This window comes from Argiope bruennichi, chromosome 6, assembly GCF_947563725.1.
Source record: "Argiope bruennichi chromosome 6, qqArgBrue1.1, whole genome shotgun sequence".
Classification (NCBI taxonomy): Eukaryota; Metazoa; Arthropoda; class Arachnida; order Araneae; family Araneidae; genus Argiope; species Argiope bruennichi.
In genome coordinates this window covers 112854246-112875852 of record NC_079156.1, presented here as the reverse complement: position 1 = coordinate 112875852, position 21607 = coordinate 112854246, and the positions used below count along the sequence as shown (strand labels likewise).

General features: G+C 30.9%; 1 protein-coding gene across 3 annotated transcripts in view; it reads right to left on the bottom strand.

Moving 5' to 3' along the window:
* Positions 1-9513: 9513 nt before the first annotated feature.
* Positions 9514-21607, bottom strand: part of LOC129971519 (RNA-binding protein 47-like) — a 33943-nt gene continuing 21849 nt past the window's right edge. The window contains exons 4-7 of one of the 3 annotated variants that reach the window (XM_056085366.1): positions 18635-18755; positions 13837-13963; positions 13255-13365; positions 9514-10314 (exon numbers count right to left, since the gene is read on the bottom strand). In XM_056085366.1, the coding sequence (XP_055941341.1) occupies positions 10259-10314; positions 13255-13365; positions 13837-13963; positions 18635-18755 (415 nt within the window). In that variant the 3' untranslated portion in view covers positions 9514-10258. Of the gene's footprint in view, positions 10315-13254; positions 13366-13836; positions 13964-18634; positions 18759-21607 lie in introns of all 3 variants that reach the window. The other 2 variants (XM_056085365.1, XM_056085367.1) reach the window with 2 other exon arrangements.

Here is a 21607-nt window from a genome sequence, read left to right as displayed (position 1 = left end):
ATATCTAAAATCCTTGTTTATAAAGAATGCTAAATGCAATACTCCATACAAAATAATGTTTCAGAAAGCTACTTTTTCTGCTCAAAAATATCAGATTTTTGCCATTATGATTCTCAACAGATAATATATAATGTATATTTAGGAACCTTAGTTATTACTATGTCAGTCAGCGGAAGTTATTTCCCGAAACTTGCTCTCATACTCTCATATGATGTTGTAATTCCCCACATAAAGTTGTAAACCTTTGGCAAAGCTGTAAATAACGCGAATACTCAAACTTCTATTTTCAGATTTCTTCACAAAGCGTACTATAGTGGAGAAACGCGAAAACGCAATTTTGACATGACAAAATAAACTAATAGCAAACGTGACAAAATAATCTAAAGTTCAACACAGAACTATAATTTTAGTATCAAGACCGCATACCAAATTTCATTCATTTAAGTTAATGCGCTTTTGAGTTATTTATTTACATGCGAAAATACAGGACTGACCGATAAAGAGCCCACTGAAGATTTGACTCAAAATTTGATTTGTACTTTAGATATTTAATCGATGCGCCTGATTTTATTTATCTAATTCTTTGCCTTTCGTAGATATCATATTCACTTGCACTTGGACAAAAAGGCATATTTCCTGCGAATAGACAATTTGTATGAAATCTGCATACTAAATGTAAATATCTAATTTATTCCACCTAGTCAAAGCATTTTCAGTTATGGTATTCATAGACAGAAAGATATAATAGAAAGAAAGTGTTGTTCGAACTAATTAGTTTAGTTTACTCATATTAACGTCCCGTTTTAAAGCAACACTAGGGCTATTTTGGGACGGACCTCGTCATTTTGAACCACGGTCAGATGACGAGGACGATACTTGAGCTGGCACCCCCTCTCCACACCACACCAGCGGGAGAACGTTTGGCCCTGGCGGATTTAACGTGCGACAGATCCCCTTACATGACGGTTCTTCGGTGGAATCGAGTCTCGAACCTGAAGCCCTACAGCTCTCGAGCCGAGACCTTACCACCAGGTCACCGCGGCCTAATATTTGGATTAAAGGAGGATCTTAAACAAGGAGATTCGTTAAAATTTGCAACTCGATTGAGGGTTTTTTTTGTGTGTGTGTGATTACGATAGCTTCTGTACACGATAAAGTAATAAATAAGCCATCAGGAATGGTCCTCGGAAAACTTTCTCGTATAATATCAAATAAACATGTTATCCACAGAAAGCCTTGAATGGCATTGGAGCACAAAAGTTAAAAAAAATAATTTAGCATTTTTAATAGTATTCGAAAATCGAATTTGTGTTTTAGATTCGCTTTCCCCAGTCGACTGAAATAAAAATTTGACAGAAAACTACATTTTCAGTTACGAAATATCGTACCAAATTTGATATATTTAAATCTTTGTGTTTTTTGATTTATTATGATTACGTGTTTCTGAAAATACAGACCTACAGATGGTCAATCCCTTGTTGGATTTGGTTCAAACATTGACAGGTGTCTACACTGTGGACGTTAAATCTGTGCAAGGAATTTTAGCTATCCAGCTCTCTTCGTTTTGTAGTTATTGTGTCAATTTATATTCGAATAGCAGGACAGGCAGATTTCCTTTCAGTGGATACTACTCAAAATTTGATAGAAATCTACAACTTTGGTTTGAAGTCTGTATACCAAATTTCATTCGTCTAGCTCAAAGTGTTTTAGAATCATCTTTGTCGCATACAGACAGACGGACTTTTCCCAAAAATGTGCTTTTCGAAATCAGGGAGGTCTAATAGTGGAGAATCGTCAAACCTAGATGCCAAGGGTGCGTCTCCTTTTTTTCAGTAGCGCCAAGTAGGGTCAAAAGTTCGACTTAACTAGACACGCGTCACAGCCTTTTTACGTGGCGGACATCATTCATGCATTTCATTTATTCATCTACAGATCGTAATTTAGACCTGAATCAGAGAACGATCACCCCTGATCCAGTACCCCCAGTGGTATTACTTTCGACATGGAGGACTTTGTGACCACGACACATTTATACGTGTGCCAGCCATCATACACACGGAGAGTCTTCGGCCGGCAAAGCTCGAACTTGCAACCCAAGGGACATGAATCCAACGCCCTATCAACCAGGTTATCCCTGCGCTGCTGTTCAGTTCCAAATTACAGAATGTTCTGTTCCTTAATCAAAATCATACACCCAAAAGTTGTTCTTATTTTGTAGGATATGTAATCAGATACATTTGATTAAAACATTTTTTAAATTTGTTACTTTTTTCTTACAATACTTACGCATTACAAAATCAAAAACTGAGGAGGGTTTCGTACAACAATTTTGTCACCCAAATAGAACTCTAATATTGCATTTATAAAATATAGAGGCGTCAAATAAGAAATTATTAATGACTAACAGCCTCACAAATATTTCAGTCTGAAGAATTTTTTTTAACGTTGATTTTTTTTTTCTCTTGAACTTTTTCAAAAATGAAGATTATGTAATAAATATAAATAAGAAACTTCGTTTATGAAGCATGAATTCGTTTTCTGATATTTATATTTGGTTAAAATTAGAAATGGAAATTTTTGAAAAATGATTTTACATGTATTCTCAACAATCGAATGCCAGTCAGAATTTACTAAAGATAAATTTAACTTGATAAAAATATTTTTAAAACCAAAACAAACTTTGACGTGATTTACTGTCCAAACTTGAATTAAAGCCAAACGAGTTTACTATTTCTGAATAGATCAGTGCTGCTGTGTTCGCATGGTTGCCATTTTCTCTTTGTGAAACTTATTTATATTTGACATTCTAAATCAAAATTATTTTAAGCTTCAGTTTTTCTTCTTCTCATACTTGACCGTGGCAATCTTTTGCTTGAAAAAAGTAATAGGAAATTTTTAATAATAGAATTTTTTTTGACAAAGAGAGAGAGATTTTTAATCATTATATGAACCGTTATTTTAAAAATGTTTCGGGAAAATTAAAGGATAACATATTAAACATTTCAAAAATACAAATTAATTAAATCAAGATTGAAATTTTTTTAATTAACCAATACATAATTTTATTATATAAATTTCTGGTAGGTGAATTTAACAAAAATAATATATATTTAATAAATTTTCATAATTAATTAACTGGAAAATTCATCTAATTTAATTAAGAAAAAGTAAATATCACTAAATATGTTTTATACATAATCCGATTTGGTTTTTAAATAACAAGAAATAAAATAGGAGTATTATTATTTTTTATTTATCTTTATGTAATGTCAAATTTAATAAAAAATATGGTTATTATTTTGTGTTTCATTTATTGTAAAATAATACTGATTTATTATTTCTTTTTATTTTCCACACAATCTGATGTTAAAATGAAATTATCCATTTTCTGGTTCTTTTTGACACAGACAGACATAATACCAAAAGTATGTTTTTCAAAATTTAAAACGTGAAGATTAGTCAAAATCTGTTATTTATTTATGTATTTATTGACGATTCCAATGCTTTATTTATTCTACATATACGAGAAAATAAAATTGAAATATCGCTTATTTTGAGATTAATTTATGGCAAAATATTTATTCATTGTTAGAAATAATCCGCTGTTTACTTTCCCGCTTTTACTTCATTTAATATCGTACAAATAACGAGCTACTGTGATGATGTCATACGGTGATGATGTTATGATGCAATACGTCACTGCGTGACGTCACGGCGAGCTGCAGATCTCATCATAGCAGTGATCGACAGTGAAGAAAATGGAATCACAAATAAATTTAATTCGTTTGCTCGCTGTTGAAATTCTAATTATGAATTGGTCCTCAAATTTGCTCACAAATGACAAAGGAAAGGATTTTGAGTAGATATCAAAATGATTAACCAAATTGTTAATCTTTTTTAATTAAAAATTCTATTTCCAAATTATTTTTTAAAGAAAAAAGAATTTATCTTCCTTGGTGTCATGCCTTTTGAATCAAACTACAACAGATATTTTAAACCATTTTATTCATTCAACTGCAAGTTGCAACTTGGAATAAAATTCCACGTAATTCTTATTCTTATTATTTATGTAAATCATTAATAATTTATGGAATAAAGCAAGTTTCGGCGGTTTTTAAAAATCATTTGATGTATTATAAAATTTAATGTATTATAATATTTGATATAAAAATATTTTTTTTTTATATTTTATAGATTAGAAATGAAATTATTTTCATATATTTTAGCCCAAACAACTACGAGTATATAAGCTAGTTTCATGTATATAACAAAAAACAATAAATTATTCAAGTACGAGTTCTTTTGAAAGTGTTCTTTCGATTTGTTATAATCCTAATGATTTGATTTATTTCGAACGAATTTTGTGTCAATCCAATTCTTGGCATGGCCGGCCATCTGGGGGGTGGGGTGAGGCGGATGCTATGCAGGGGGTCCCACCATTATCAAGAACTAAATGTTCTGAACAATAATAGCAATATGGAAAGAAGAGAAAGAAATTTAACTGAAGCAATCGGTGGGTGAGGAAATATACGAAATTTACAGATATATTACAGTCTAGTGCAAGTGTCCAACATACTATAAACATAAGGTAAGTAGATTTATGATCATTTACCTCACATACAAGTTAGATTACAAATATTATTTTGATATTTCATACGACAAAAAACTTAATATTGTTAGATTTAATCATGTCCATGCCAAAAAAAATATCTCTCTGGGTGTCAAAAAAGAAAATTAACAGAAAAGAAGAAAATTTAAACTTCAAGAAGTCACAAATAGATCTGTTTTCTTGTCTACGAAGTATTCTGGCAATGAAATTGCTTTGACTTCAGAAGTTACAATTCCGCACAAACTACACAATCTTGCAGTGAAAATGTAGAAACTTTACAATTCTTTGAAGACCCGTATGTTTATACAAATATGATCAAATCAGAAAATAATGAGGAAAATGGCAGTAACAGATATGATCAAATGAATATAAGTGATCCAGGTTTATGACCAAGTATTATAACAGATAAATTTAGAATATTTTGTGTTAAAATCTGACCCTTACAACACAAAGGAGTTTTTGCTAGGAATGCTAAAGGTAGATCATTTTCCACTACGTGCTACTTTTAAAAAATGGCAAATGATGAAATGCAGCTTCGCACCTGGTTAATTTATTTAAAAACACAAGACTCGATATTTTGATTTTGCTGTACACTATTTTCCAAAAGAAGAGGAAATCAACAATTAAAACGGTTTATAGGTGGTTATAATAATTGGAGAAAGCTGTCAACTATAATTCAAGATTATGAGCCTTTTATTTGTCACTTTAATTTTTTTATTGATTGGAATTACCAAAGTTATGTTTGACTATTAATAAAAAAAATCAAGTTAATATTAATAAGGAAACGGAATGACAAATTACTATTTTAAAAAAATGTAGATGGGGTTTTATTTTTATCATGTAATAATCTTCCATTTCGTTAAACCCATGAAAATAATAGAACTCCTAATGAAGGAAATTTTTTTAAGTTTAATCGAATTATTTAGTAAATACGACTTTGTGCTAATGGATCGTATTAACAGAAAATAATTCTAAAGATAGAATTGTGCATCATTCATGTAGATCACACGAATAAGTTATTCCTGCATTATGAAATGAAGTCTTGAACAAAATTAAAACCGATATAAAAGCAGCTTTATCCAAATGGATTATACTCCTGATATTTCCCATAAGGAACAAACTTCAGCTATTATTAGATATGTAAATTTTGAAGAGGAAAAAAATTAACCATAAATAAGTCATTTATAGTGTAGTGATTGGATTTTGAAGCGTTAGAAAATAAACGTTCATAGATGGCGCTATGCAACTAGCGCGAGTGTAATTAAAAGAGTGATGTCATTCGAGTGTTTGCTCTTGGAGGAGAAGGAGTTAATGAGCAGAGTAACTCGAACGAATCTGCAATAAATTTGTTAAGTTTTCTATTTGCCTAATTTTTTTCAAAGCACTCACGAACCAGCCACAACATATAGTGTTTATTAAAACAACTGATGCGGCTGGGGAAGGACTAGCAGAAACTCTCCTGGAAATATTTAGTGAGTTAGATTTAAATATTATGAATTGTAGAGGGCAAGCATACGACAACGGTAGCAACATGAAAGGGAAATATAAAAGTATAGTATAAATAATTGCTCTAAACCCTCCTTCAATTTATGTGTTTGCCTTGCCTTTCATACTTTTTTAATTTATTAATTTGTGATACTGCTTCCAGCAGTGTATATTGTACAAATGTTTTTAGGGGGATATTGCAACATTTATATTGCTTATTTTCTACATCTACAAAAAGATGGGAAATTCTATAATAGCATTTAAACATTACTCTTAAACAATTATGCGATACTCTTTGGGAAGCCAAAATTGATTCGGTTAAAGCAGTGTATACGCAGTTTGAAAAAATTTGTAACGTTTTGGCAGAATTTATTAACGCAAATAACGATAATAACGTAGATAACGTATAGATAACGATAGATAAAGTAGATAAGATAGATAACGTATCTGAAGCTAAAAGTCTGTTACTCAAAACGATAAATACTATTTATTTTATGTTTAATAGTAGGGTTTGCAATATTGTCCAAAATTAACACTATCAATAAACTATTTCAAACAAAAACAGTTGTTCTTGAACTCGGCTTTTAATTTAAAATTGAAATACAAAATTTAGCCCACTTTTAGACAAAGCAAAAATGACAGAACATAATTTGAATATTTCAGAACATTTTCTAAAAATAAACATAAAAGAAAGATTATATTTTGAAATATCTAGCTATTCCGAATTTGTAAAAAACCCGGTAGAGGAATTTAGATGATATTTTTTAACATTGTAATTGATACTGTTATTATAGAAATAGAATATACATTTAAAAGTATTTCAAATTAATCATATTTATAAAAACTTTGAAACAAAAAAAACATAATTAGAAAAATTTTCCAAAAACTTTATGCAAATTTTTATAACAAAGATGTAGATGAAAACCTACTCCAAAAATTTACTTGTTACGGGATTTGATTTTGAATGAAAGAGATGTAAATAACGCACAAGACATATTGCAATGCATACTAAATAATAATTATAATGATTTATTTCTAAATGTATTAACAATATTAAAACCTTTCTTTACGTTGCCAGTTACCATGGCAAATGCTGAGTGCTCTTTCAGCAAATTAAAATTAACAAAGTATTGTCTTTGTTTAGGCATATGTGCAGAACACTTAAATGCACTTGCTATACTAAGAATCGAAAAAAAAGTTATAAAATTTCTAGAATAATTTGTAGCAAAAAGAAAATCACGTAATAAATAAACACTCAATAGCAATGTGTATTCGTGTTTGTAATTTTTTTTTATAAAAAATTTAGGGCTCCAAATGGTTTTATGTACCTAGTCTCCTTTATAGAGAAAGCCGGCTCTGCTTCTTGTTACCAAAATTTTTGTTATGATCCGAAATGATATCAGTTAAGTTTGAATAAGAAATTCTTGACAACGGATGTATCGACAAATTTCATTTTTCAAAGTTTTATTTGTCATACAAAATACATAAAAACAAAAGTACATTACTGGTTTCAAACACATAAAAAAAGTGTAACAACTTTGAGAAGTTTTGTTCAGCCTGAAAAACTGAAACTTGACAGACATTACTCCAACATTTTGTCTTCTAAATGAATACAACTTCGATTTTCTAAAATTCCTAATAATTTCTGCGTTTAAGAACAAAATCAAATGTCTTCTCTATTTTAAAAATCGAATTCAATTCTAAACTGATCTTCAATTTACAATTAAAGATGCATTTTCTGGTCTGATTTGACAGTTTTTGAGTGAAATTTCTGCGAAATTCAGCCCTGCAATGTCTGTGTAGAGTAATGGAAAAACAGATATTTAAATTAAAGTTGCCACAAAACATTATAAAATACTATATATTTTCAAAAACAAAGCTTAATCAAAGAAATATATAAAGAAAAATAATTGAAATATCTTTCAGCATTTATCATCATTCCAAACCATCACCGTATTAATTAAAGAGGGAGAAAATTGCTTCTATTCTAAATAATAATATGCTCATGTTCTTCAATTTCTATCTAATGAATGACAATTAGTAGTTCATATTAGTTGATCTATCAAAATATGGAATCTTTTCTTCATCAAGATTCATTAAGATTTCAATATCAGCTCTTGAAAGTAATGTGTTGCCATTTTTATAAACTAAATGGTAACATTTCTCCAAAATCTATCCCTCATTTCTTCCTGATGGTCTTAATACAATGATGTCATGTCTATGCAAACACAGAAACATGTTCTTACAAACAAATACAGACAGTTCGCAACTTGAGCATAAATAAATGTACAGTTTTTTCTAAAGTTACAGTCTGTTGCTTTTTGTTCTATACATTTCAATCTAGATCTTTTTTTTAAAAAAATTGCTATGTCTCCTAGTGATGTCAACACTTTCTGTTCATTTTCTTGTCTAATTAAAAAGCAGCTATACAGGATGTTTCAAAATTCGACATATAATCTTTTAGACTCCCATTAAGGAGGCACCTCAAAATGTGGGTGAGACACTTCCGGTATGGTGGTTGGTTCTCACCACCCTGGTGGGTACAGAAAAAAGTGGGGGTTGGATACCCCCCATAGATGATGGGACGTACTTCCCATTAGAAGAGTTGTACCATGGTCGGTGATGGCCCTTAGAACTCAACTATAGTTCCCGCCGTGTTGCTGTCGCGGTGGTCCGGTCATTCAGTTTTTTTTTTTTTTTCGTGCGCCTTAGGGTGGTCTGAGTAGTCAATTTGTGATATAATCTTTTAGGGCACAAAAACATGCAAAATTCACATAGAAAAATCTGATAAGAAACTTCAACCGAAGGGGCTACTGAACCCAGTTCATCAGAGTTGTTTTTGGATTCTAAAGCTGATCATTTAAAGCTTTGACTAATTCTGAAGAAAACAGAACTGTTTATGAACACTGAGTTGATGAAGTGTACCTTGCATATGAAATACTTGATGGAGAAAGGATTGTATACGGAATGGTATCCGAATAGTTGTGTACTGTATCACCAAATATTTGTGCGTTTGTTCTAGTATTCATGTGAATACGGGTATTCTGTAGATAATACTGTTCAGTATATAGTTTCGTCAAAAAAAGAGTTTTTATCAGTAATTAATTTGCATCTTCAATATCTTCTAGATCATCCAAGTAATCAAGTTTCTGATCGTACATTTCTATATCATTTGGTTTGATTTCGAGTTTTCTACCTCTCAGAATTGTATATATGTTGAATTTTCGGTCACCCTACGTTATAAAAAGAGAATATAACCAAAAGTCTTATTCCTACCCCAAGTGAGGAAAACTGAGGAGATTTTTATCTCATTTTTTTAATTCAAATTTAACTTTTTCAAAATTTTAAAATTAGGTATTTCTAAAATCAGGTCTTTTTTAATCTAAAGATTTCTTTAATTTTAGATTGTTTTTCTTTAAAATAAGCAAAATTATAAAAATATTCTTACAAAATGAGTAAAAAGGGAACTTTTAAAATAAATTGTTTGATTATTAATGGCCAAAAATATCAATTTACCAACTAGTTCCATTAAAGAAAAAATGTATTCTTTAAATATCAACAACAAATACTAAGGAGTTTAAATGATATTAGAATGCGGTTAGTATACTAGAAATCGAAGCAAAAAAGAGTATTTTAGAACTACTATTCTCTAAGTTTACTATCAATGTTTATTTTATTGCTTGTAATTCATTTTCTTTAACTCTTTAAATACATACTAATTTCATTTAATCATCTTTTATATGACTAATCTTAGCGAGTATTTTTTACAGTTAAAGGAAAATAAAATTCTAATTCAGTACCATTTTATTTTAAAATTTCGTAAATAAACAAGAATATTTTTTAAATAAATCGTTTGGCCTTTGTTCAAATGGGAAAAAACGAGACGAGTTAGCAGAATAATTTTTAGAATTTCTGATTACTTTTATGACTGGAGAAAACTAAATTGATCTAGATTGGAATGTACAGCACAAAAAATGGTCTTTTTCCATGTTCTTTCAAACAAGAAGTAGTAAACAAAGAAAATAAACACTTTATGAAGGTAAAACATATATATATATATAAAGAAGAAAGATATTGTATAAATATAAGATACATAACAGTAACGTAAAATGAAAATGACTGTTCCATTGAAATATGCATTTCCTTTTACTGTGCCTTGTTCACTCAATAGCTGACTGGTCCAGGGGTAATGTATGCAAAGTAAGGTACTTCGTCATATCCTGTAAAAAAAGGCATTCTTTTGCAATATATTATTTATCTAATGTAATAAAATATTTAGGAAACTTCAACATTTTTAGAAAATCATTATCATTTATGGATTAGCTTCTTAAACTCTAGCCGTGACCACAAATAAGGTCGCAACAGAAATATACTTAGAATTTCAAAAAAATTACATAGAATCCTCTTCTTTTAGAATTTTTAGCTTTTATGAATAATCGGTTTTAAAAAATCTCTTGCAATCGTAGATTCCGATTAATATGTCCGAGCTGCTATTTTTGAAAGAATTCCAATTTAATTATTTTTAATTAATTAATAATATTCATATTTATTTACTAAATGCAAGGTTTCAAAACATTTTATGGCTAGAAAAAGATCATGGAATATTTTAAATTAAATAAATCACGAATTCAAAAGTTCTTACAAGCCTTGATGTAGCAGAAATTAGCACAGATAATGATTCTAGTTTACAAATAATGAAAATAAACACAGTTAATCACAACTGTTAACTTGTAACTACATTTGATATGTCAGTATATTATGAGACGGTCGAGATAAAAGGAAGAACGAGTTAATATGTTCTGATTATTTTAAAATATCATCTCTGTAACAGTAAATATTATATATGTTATTGTATATGCCAATGTAATTGTGCATGCCATTGTATATGCCAATGTAATTGTGCATGTCATTGTATATGTTAATGTATATATCAATGTAATTGTATGCCATTATATACTTATATGGTCTCAAAATATCACTAGTGTTGTTTTCAAATGGAATGGCAATATAAATTAAAAATTGTATTGCATACTGACAATACATTGATGTACAATCGCAGTAAAAAAAAGGAGCCACCCAACTTTATTCTGGCATCATCCAATCATAAAAAAGATATCATTTGAAAGGATTTAAGGAACACTTAAAGATTTGTGAATTAAAAATTGCTGTCTATACTCTGAGGTGAGATAAGCCATAGAATAGCAATATTCAAATATAGAGATAGCAGTAACATCGCGTACAAAAGTATTAATGGGCCGTGCATTGGCAGAGTTTTAGTTTGAATTCAAGTAAAAAAACATTTGACGTGCTTAGTGCTGCATGGCAGTTATTAACAGACTTTGAACGCAGAATGGTAATTGGAAGTAGACGAATGGGGTAGTCCATTTCGGAAATCGTTAGGGAGTTCAACATTACGAGATCTACAGTGACACGAGCATGCTGAGAATATTTAATTTCAAGCATAAACTCCCACCATTGACAACATAGTGATCGACTGCTAGCATGTGATGACCAAAACCAGAGACGTGTGCTTAGAACTGTCAGTGTTAACAGACAAGTAACACTGCGTGGAATAACTTTAGGAATTAATGTGGGACAACGACGGGCATGTTCGTTAGGACACTATGGCGGAATTTGGCTTTAATGAGCCATGGCAGTAGAAGTCCGTCTCGAGTGCCTTCACTATAACAGCACGACATCGCCTGCAGCCCTTCTCTTGGGTTCGTGACCATATAGGTTGGACCCTAGACGACTGTAAAAACGTAGCTTGGTCAGATGAGTCACGATTTCAGTTCCGAAGAGCGGATGGTATGGTTCGAGTGTTGTGTACACTCCACAAAACCATGGACCCAAGTTATCAATAAGGCATTGTGCAAACTGGTGATGGCTCCATAATGATGTCATCATTATTCAATTGTTTTACTTGAATAGACTGGTCCCTCTATCCCAACTGAATTAATCAGTGGCTGGAAATGGTTATGTTCAGCTTCCTGATGACTACTTGCAGAGATTCACGAATTTCATGTACCTAAACAACTATGGAATTTTTATGGAAGACAATGAGCCATGCCACCAGACCGCAACTGTTCGCGATTGCCTTTAAAAACATTCTAGATAATTCCAGCGAGGGATTTGGTCATGAGGATAGCCCGACATGGATCCCATTGGATATTCATGGTACATTATCGATAAGTCAATTCCTGCACATAATCCTGCACCGACTACGTTTATGCAAGCATGGCACAATATTTCCGTAGGAGACTTCCAACGATTTGTTAAGTCCACGCTAAGACGAGTTGCTGCATTTCGCAGGGAAAAAGGAAATTCGATATACTATTAGAAGATATCCCAGGACTTTTGTCATGTTAGTGTACAGCGAAATAAGAAAAACTTCAAAATTTCCAAAGACTACGGCTTTTTTTTTTCTTATAAAATTTCAAAACTACATCAAAAGTTCTTCTGGGAGTAAAATTTCCTTATTCCAGGACTATTCGTTTTGAAATTATGAACTAACATATGTTAGACCGTCTAACTTTAAAATAAAATTTTGAACTTTTATTCATACCTTAAAAATATTACAGTTAATTTTCTAAATCTTTTTTGCTATGAAATTATAAATAAAGTATTCTGTAAATTTTGCACACACATTCATCATTAAAAGTAATTTTTAATATACAGAAAAAACTTACAGGTTTCACCACTTAAATTTTCACATAATTCGAAGGACAAGGTTATATTAAGCAAAATTTCAGTTCATTCGTACGAATACTTTTGTCCTTACATTAAATTTTGTCAATTGTCACTAAAACGATGCATTTAAGATGCATTCAAAAATTTCAAAATGTCGTCAATTATTTGGCATTCAGATACTACTGATCATGCGTTTCCTGAATCAATTATCATTTTTCATGTCATTTTAATGTAAGATTATATAAAAATCCACAAGAATTCACTTCTATTCTTAAAATGTATTTAAACCAAAAAAGGAAAGATTTATTATGACGTTTAACGATGCTTAAATTATATCGTGTTACATATCACTACATTTAGTAGAGTGAGTCTATCAGATTTTAATATTGGTGATGCACAAGTTTGCAACATTAAAAATTTAAGAAACTGTTTCTTTTAAAGGAATATAGAAGAATTAGGAAATTCATTACCTCCTCTGAACTTACCAGGTGGTGGCTGGTACATATAGGCAGGGTGGCCGACTCGTGAATGGCCGTGAGACATGAGGGGAGGGCCTGGCACGGCAATGGGGGCATCTAAGCCTGAAAAGGAAAAAAAAAATTTAAGTGGAAGCAACAATTTACATTATTTCAGGAAAATCCTGTTTTTAAATTTGATTGCTTGAAGAAATGCATTTTATCATCTCAAACAGGTGATTTTTGTGGACTGTCGGTTGATGAATAAATCAGTTTACAAAAAATGTTTATTATCTGAATTGTTCTTTGATCGATTGTTAATTAGTCATACACTCTGTGGCCATTAATCTTTTGATAGATTATTCACGTTGTTAAATGTAAGTAGAAACATAAAAATAATTTCAAAGATCTTTTTTGATATTAGTGATACTGGTATTCTAAAATGTGAAAATTCTTTAAAAATCTCCAATTCTTTTCCATATATTTCGATATATTTCATCTTTTCTATATGTTCGATATATTTCATGAATATTATTTTCACTAGAATCTATTTAAAGAAGATAAAGAAAAAGGAAAATGACTTTATAAAGACCCTACCTTCAGCATTCGGTGGTAATGGCATGAAGACATATTCGTGAGAGTACTGCTCCCCTTTCTCGGACGCCTTTCCCAATTTGTTGGGTGGGTATTGACCATAATGGGAGGAGTGACCTGCCACGCCCACCTGTAAGAAAAATTGAAAGAAATCAGAATAAGTAGCAATATGAAATAAATGCAATGAAGAAGGCCTTTGTTGAAGTTTCTTCAATGAAATGCTGCTTTGAGTCGTCAAACTCCACCAATGTGAGCATGTCTGAAATATTTAACATACTTTAGTCCTACCTATAAAGCTTATTTATTGTGCGATCGAGTCTTGAAGTTGAGATCTTGCAGCCCTTGAACGAATCTTGAAGCTGAATTTTACGCGGGATGGGAGGGACATAAATAATTATTGGAGAGCATACGAGAAGGAATCGGGGGGACCACTCTCCCTAGTGTATTAACAGCATCCTAACGAATAACAGCCAGAGATCACAAGGACGTAGGTTCTTTTGTAACTATAGATCACCAATGGCATACAATTAATAATATAAATACATTTATTGCAGAGTATGCAAGAAAGTTTCAGGGAGACCCCTTCTGTTGCTATCGTGTAGTTATTGAAATGGAGAAATGTAATCTACTATTGAATTTGGTTGAATTGTTATTGCTTTTCATTAAAAAGTTGTGAATTTTCTCAAAATATTTATGATTCTTGTATAAAACTTGAGATATCATATTAAACAAGTAACAGAGAAATAAGGCTGCTCCTGTATGTTTTAATTCCTTCGAAATTCAGGAATTTAAATCTTCATTTTGTCCTGCTTTGAGTGTTTTTTCGCGTTAATTTTCAACATTTGACCGATTAAATTTTGATAACATTATGGAAAGCTTTTAATAATTTGTAATCAAACATGAAGCTTAACATATTTTTTTTTCTCAAATTTGAATTACTTTAGATAAATATAAATAAGGTTTCTTTATGAAAATAATAAAGTTATATCTTTTACCAAATAAAAATTAAATGAAAATCAATTGGTCATATAACTTTAAATAAAAATTGTGTGAAATTTAGAAGTGAGAATCGAAAATGAAAGCAAGGTTTCTTTCAAATACTTTAAGAGGATTTTAAACGATTCATTTTTTCGACATTACTTCATCTATTGTAAATTTTAGTTTGAAACAAAGGTAACCGTTTTACTTTCAAATTTAAAATGCACCTGAAATCAATGTAAGAAATATTGGTAAAGTATTGAATGTATTAGACTTATATTTATCAAACCGATTTATAAGATCATTAATTAAATTTAAAAAAAATTAATATGCCACTTTTTAAAATGGACTAAGCAATATCGAATAATTTCTCCTAGCTCCATATAGATTTATAACCTTATATAGATTGTTTCAATTTTTAAAATTCACAATCAGAAATTTTCAGAATAATATGTATGCTGTTATAAGTCTGTATGAGGCTAGGAGAAATTATTTCATACTGTGTAATCCGTTTTAAAAATGTTTTATATTAATTATTTGAATTTAAATAATAATTTTGATTTTTAGTCTTGTGTGTGTGTGAAAGTTTACAATCGATTTTCAAATAACTTTCAGATGAGCTTAGCATGGTGCCAGCTATCGTCGATAATGAAAATTTTAATCAATTTGAAATCTGTAATCAGACAAAAAAAAAACGAACAAGAAAGCGAGTTAGTACAACATTGTCATCCAACTCCGAACTATATTCACATTTTCAGAGCTCTGACTCATTAGAAAGTTAGTTTAAAATCGATGATAAAATTTGCACAGAAGAGACAAACAGACAGAGCAGAAAGTAAATTAATAAAAACGTATCAAATTTAAAAAATAATACGTCGTATTTTGAATTTGGGCTGTTCTTTGATCTATTAAATAGTTACTATTTACAGCAAATAAAAAATACTTTTATTTATTCGTTTTTTTTTCAGTAGTCTCTAAATATAGTCATTAACAATTCAAGATTATCCATGGTATAGATTATATGATTTATCATCTCACGAAAGTGAATAGTCTTGAATATTATTTTAAATATTTAAATCAATTAATATAATAGAAAGGGATTAAGATTTGAAAGATAATAATCTAAACTCAGTGCAATAAAAAATCGGTATTACAAATGAAAATCATTACTATCATATACCGCAAAAATGCGTAGAACTATTTCATCTAAAGTATCCGCATTGCATTATTCACCTGAATGTAGTCATTCATAATTTCTTATGTATAGTCAGCGTAAATTATCGCTGACTACTGATAAGAATTTGTTTGACGACCCAATCGTGCAAGCAGAACTCAGTTATTAAATATTTACCTTGAAAAATTATTCTAGGTCATAAAAGTGTGCATAATCGTTTTTTTTATATAGCAAGCCAATAAAGACGATTCTGTGACCATCTTGTTCATTTTACGCCGAATATTGCAACAACAAAAGTATGCGATTCTTTACGAAAGACTTTTGTTACTTTATTTCTCGGGAAAAATACGTACGACTTTTGATATCTCTGAGTCATTTCGTTATCTGCAACTCAAAGAACATTCACAATCGAAATAAGATACGCCCTTTGCGTGGGAACGCATGCTAAGTTGAAACAAATTCGGGGTAGTTAAAATTAAAGCTGATAACGACTGGAAAAGAAAGGATAAGGGGAAATCATCGTCCATAAAACGATTATTCGTGTTTTCGCGAAGGCAACTGTTTTTAAAATTCTTATCTGTTTCATAAAATAACCCTTTTTCTATAGTTTTAAAATTTTCAAAATCTGCTAACTATTATGTGATGCAATTACAGTGCACTTCCGAGTATTCGGTTCGCGACTATCCACCTTTCGTACAATCCAGCCTAGTTTTCTTTTATCACAATTAAATGAGGAAGGCAAGGCGTTGAATTGGCAATATTTCCAAGGCCTTGGCAATATTGCCAATGCATGGGCTAAAATGCAAAAGCAGTCATCTATTAAGTACTTTTTCAAACATTAAAAACTGTTAAGTTTTGACTCTTATATTAGGGTTATTTTTTCACATCTGTGTAATCATTAATCAGTGAAAAATAAAATCAGTTTGAATCAATTTTCTTAAGAATCAGGCTTATGATTTACGTTAATGTTTTGTCTATGTTTCCTGCATTTAAGTTAGGCATTACAAAATTTATGTTAAAATGTGAATAATCTTACTTTATATCTTTTAACTTACTTTTTCTCTAATAAATTCTTGAAACGTGCAGTGCAGTATATAAACGTATATAAACTACCAATACAGGAAGGACCTCCTATTTTAACTCGACACATTACCGGCAATTGCTTCTATGATTCACCGGGCCGCGGCCGCGTTCACATTCTACGTGGCTTGAGATATTTTTGTTTTATTGTTGTTTATTTTCTGCGTTGTTTAAATTTCACTTCGCCTTTGTTTTACTCGGAAAAATTATATGATGATACCAAAGAATATACTTTTCAATGTTAGGACAAACGCTTTATCAAATCATGGAAAGTTCACATTTTAATCCCAAATATATTTTCCAATCTTACAGATAACTCTATGAAGCTGCTTTTTCCTATGTTTTTATTACGGTAGAGCGTACATTTTTTCTAATTGAAATTTTTTATCACCTTTATTTTCTGTAATTTATATATGTATATATATATATATATATATATATATATATATATATATATATATATATATATATATATATATATATATATATATATATATATATATATATATATATATATATATATATATATATATATATATATATATATATATATATGTTTGTATATATATACATGTATGTTTTTGCTGAAGAAGCCAAACACCAAGTTACACAAAATAATATATATATATATTCTTTTGTGTAACTTGGTGTTTGAAAGCAACATATAACGAATATATATATATATATTCGGGAACTGTTGCTTTCTTGAGATTAATCGTAGTTAAAAATTTTAATTAATTATTTTGTTGTCAGACTTTTTCAGAAAAAACTTCAAATTTTGATAGATTATGCATTTTAGAATGCTTGCACTGTTTACCTATTTTACTATGCATATTTCTCTTATTTTCTGAATGTATCTTTATGTATCCATTTGTATCATAGGAAAGAATAGCATTATTTAAGAATGGAAGCGCTTGTAAAATGTTTTACCAATATTTGAATAATCTGAATTTAAATCTTAGTTGCAAGAGCAACATAATTTCAAAAAGAATCATCTTAAGCTTTCCTTTGTTCAGAAACCTGTTCAACGCAAAAAAAATAGGCCGAATCATTATATCTTGATATCAACTATAGAAAAAAAAGACTAGCAGAAATATGATTAGCAATAATGAAAATGTCTTAAGTTTCATTTTAACAATGAAATATATTGTTGCAAAATGTACTTCTTTTTTAAGTCGATTAAAAATTGAAAAAATATGCAGCAAAAAAAGGACATCATTAAACAGATAATTATTTTTTTAATTTTAAGACGATATAAAATTTATTTTTTAGTTCTAGTATTTTCGAGAGATATTGCTAAAAAAACTCGCCGAAAATTCACTCAATTTTTAATTAATTATAATTTTTAGAAACTCTGCATATTTCCATCCTCCAAATTACATCCGTAGAAAGCTTAGTAATATATGATAGGTCAAACATTCAAGTCTGCAGATCACCAACACACGCACATTCATCTTTATTATTTGTATAGATAAAGATAGAGATAATTTTGTAATTTTTTCTTCTGATTAAAGTTAAAGAAATTAAAAGATAGGCTATCTTTAAACAGTAACTGCATAAAGTGTGTACCTCTGGGGGCTTAAAACTTCCAGGTCGATTCGTGTTGGGTATGAAATTTCGAAATCGGCGCATGCCCGCCGCTCCTCGTCCTCGACCCCTGAAAGGGGGAATTCTGTGGATGAGGCCGCCTCTTCTGGAAAAAGAAAAACATGTATAAGAAGAACCTCTGTTAAATCAGTAAGTATTGTATTGTTACATCAGTAAGTATTGTATTCTTATATCAGTAAGTACTGTATTGTTACATCAGTAAGAATTGGATTGTTATATCAGTAAGTATTGTATTGTTACATCAGTAAGTATTGTATTGTTACATCAGTAAGTATTGTATTGTTATATCAGTAAGTATTGCATTGTTACATCAATAAGTATTGTATTGTTATATCAGTAAGTATTGTTGTTTAAATCTGTAATATATGAAAAGACAAATTAGAGCAAATCACGAGAGAAACCAAATCCAAAGTGTGCATATCCTCCTGGTGGTGAGGAAGTTTAGAATGAGGGTACCTGCTCAGGTATCATTCTCGTGATGTGACAGCAATTCAGAATTATTAGGTTCATACCAAAATAGTCCACGTATCATTTCAAAACAGGTCGTGGTACGACCGGAGTTTAACCCCCTGCTTGGCGCAATTTTCAAAAATCGCCAACTTGTCAACAACGGTCTTGCGCCGTGTTTCGCGAAATGTTCAAAAGCGAGGGAGCAGATGTCCAATCATAGCGCATAATAAAGGTGAAAGAAATTAGGTTTGCCAGTCTAGAGAAAACGGCAGTTGTCAGCTTTGGCGTGTTATTGCAGTTAAAGTGAGTTAAAGTCCGGTTCACCCCAGATCGTCAATATAACTCTGCATATGATGACATAGCTTTCCAATAAGAAATTACCTCAAAAATATCCATTTCTACCTGGTGTGACGATTAAAATTAATTTTTAATGTTTCTGAAAGGAAACAGTTGAAGTTTGGGGAAAAGGTAACAAATTATTGAAAATTGTGCCAACGTTAGCTACACCTTTTGCCTATTTTTCCTTTAAATTATGAATTCCTTCAAGAAAAATGTTTGATATTGCGAGGTGATCTAGTCGAGTTTAGAAAGAAGCTACTTGCTCAGGTATCATACTCGTGATCTGACCACGATGCAGAAGTATGAGGTCCATCCCAAAATAGTCCTCGTATCACTTCAAAACAGGACGTCAATGTAACTAAACTAACCAAGTGCACATATGCCGACATAGCTTTTCCATAAGAAATTACCTAAAAAAAGATTGTGTTGCTACCACCTGTGCGGATTAATAATTCTTAATATTTCTTTAAGGAAACAGTTGTACCGTGTGAAAAAGATGAGAAATACTTTATTCAAAGTATGTGCCATTGTTAGCTACATATTTTGCGTATTTTTCCTTCAAATTATAAATATCCTCAAGAAAAATTGTTGATATTTTAAGGCGATCTAGTCAGCAAGCTATTTTGTAAATTCAATCAGATATTGACATCTTTGAAATGGTTGAAATATTGCTAGGACAGTGTGGGAGACATCGACGAATACAAGAGGTAGTCCAAAGAGGCCAAATCTAGTGAATTCTCAATCAATAATGAAAATGAAGTCCCTGGTCTCTATCGTTGTGTGAAATGAGATGTTGTCTCACTGCAAAATCATTGTTTCGTGTCTTGAGTCAAATCTGGGTCAATAAATAGTTCAAATTGATTAGTTGTTGATGATCAAATTGTATTCGTTGTTTTGCATGGTTTTAAAAGCTCATAATGCACCACTGCCTTCTGATTCCATCCGAAGCAAAGGCGTGGAATCTGTGGTGACGCTTTATAAGCCAGATAACAACTACAATACATGAGAAATTTCTTTTGTCTTGTGGTCGTGTTACTCGGCTACGAACCATAAGGCTGCGAGTTCAATCCTCGCTTATTGCCAATAGCAACAAATCCTCACTTTTGAATCATCTAAACCAATATACACTCACGTCTTGCGTTAGAGCATTGTCATCGTAAATGTTCTCAAAGATACGATGATTTACTTTCAAATGTTTCTTTAGATTAAAGAACAAGCAGTACGTGCCGCACATGCTCATTATTTTCTGGTAAATAAGACATGTGTATCGTCCAAACAAAATATATTCATAATAATTATTTTTATATTTATTATTAGTTACATTTATAATATAAAATAGAATTAAAAAAACATATGTTAATAAATGTGGCCTGGTGAAACTGGATGAATTTTTTAGGATTTCTAATTGAGTTTGCAGTGAGCTTTCTGAATGAAGGAGATTTGCCAATAAATATAGATTTGATTCTTTTGTTAACAATATTTATAAAGACAAATTTTGATGTATTTTAAAATTTTAAAATTCAAGCATTACATTTTGAATATCATACATTCTGTAGTGTGTTTTATTTTTTTAAGTCTCCATCTTTATTTCATTTTTGATATTACTGTAATTTAATCTAATGTTAAAAGAATTGGATGATTTGTTCTTTTAGGTACTTGCTTTCATTTTTGAGTTTGTTTTCAGAGGGAGGTTTTTTTCCTGAATTTTTGCTATTGCTTTTGTGCATTTTGATTAATTTAGTACTGAGATGTTATATTTTGTTTGTGTTTATTTTGTAATTTGGTTTTTGTACTTAACTTCTCCACTGTCCGTTTCAGAGCATTGCACCTTCTGAATAGATTGCGCCCTAATAGATTAACCATGATTCGCCACTCTGACCCTCTACTAAGACCTATGGATTCATCGGACTGATCGGACCGCCGTGACAGCAATAATGGAGAGAGCTAAGATCGAGACCTAACGACCATCGCCGGCAACGGCACAACCCTTTCTGTAGGAAGCACGTCCCATCATCGATTGGAGGTAGCCTCATTGGTGATGGGTCCCCACCATTTCTATATCCACCCTGGTGGTGAGAACCAACCACCATGCACGAAGCTTATAATCATCATATATGAGGTGCCCCCGGTGGGAAGTACTTATGG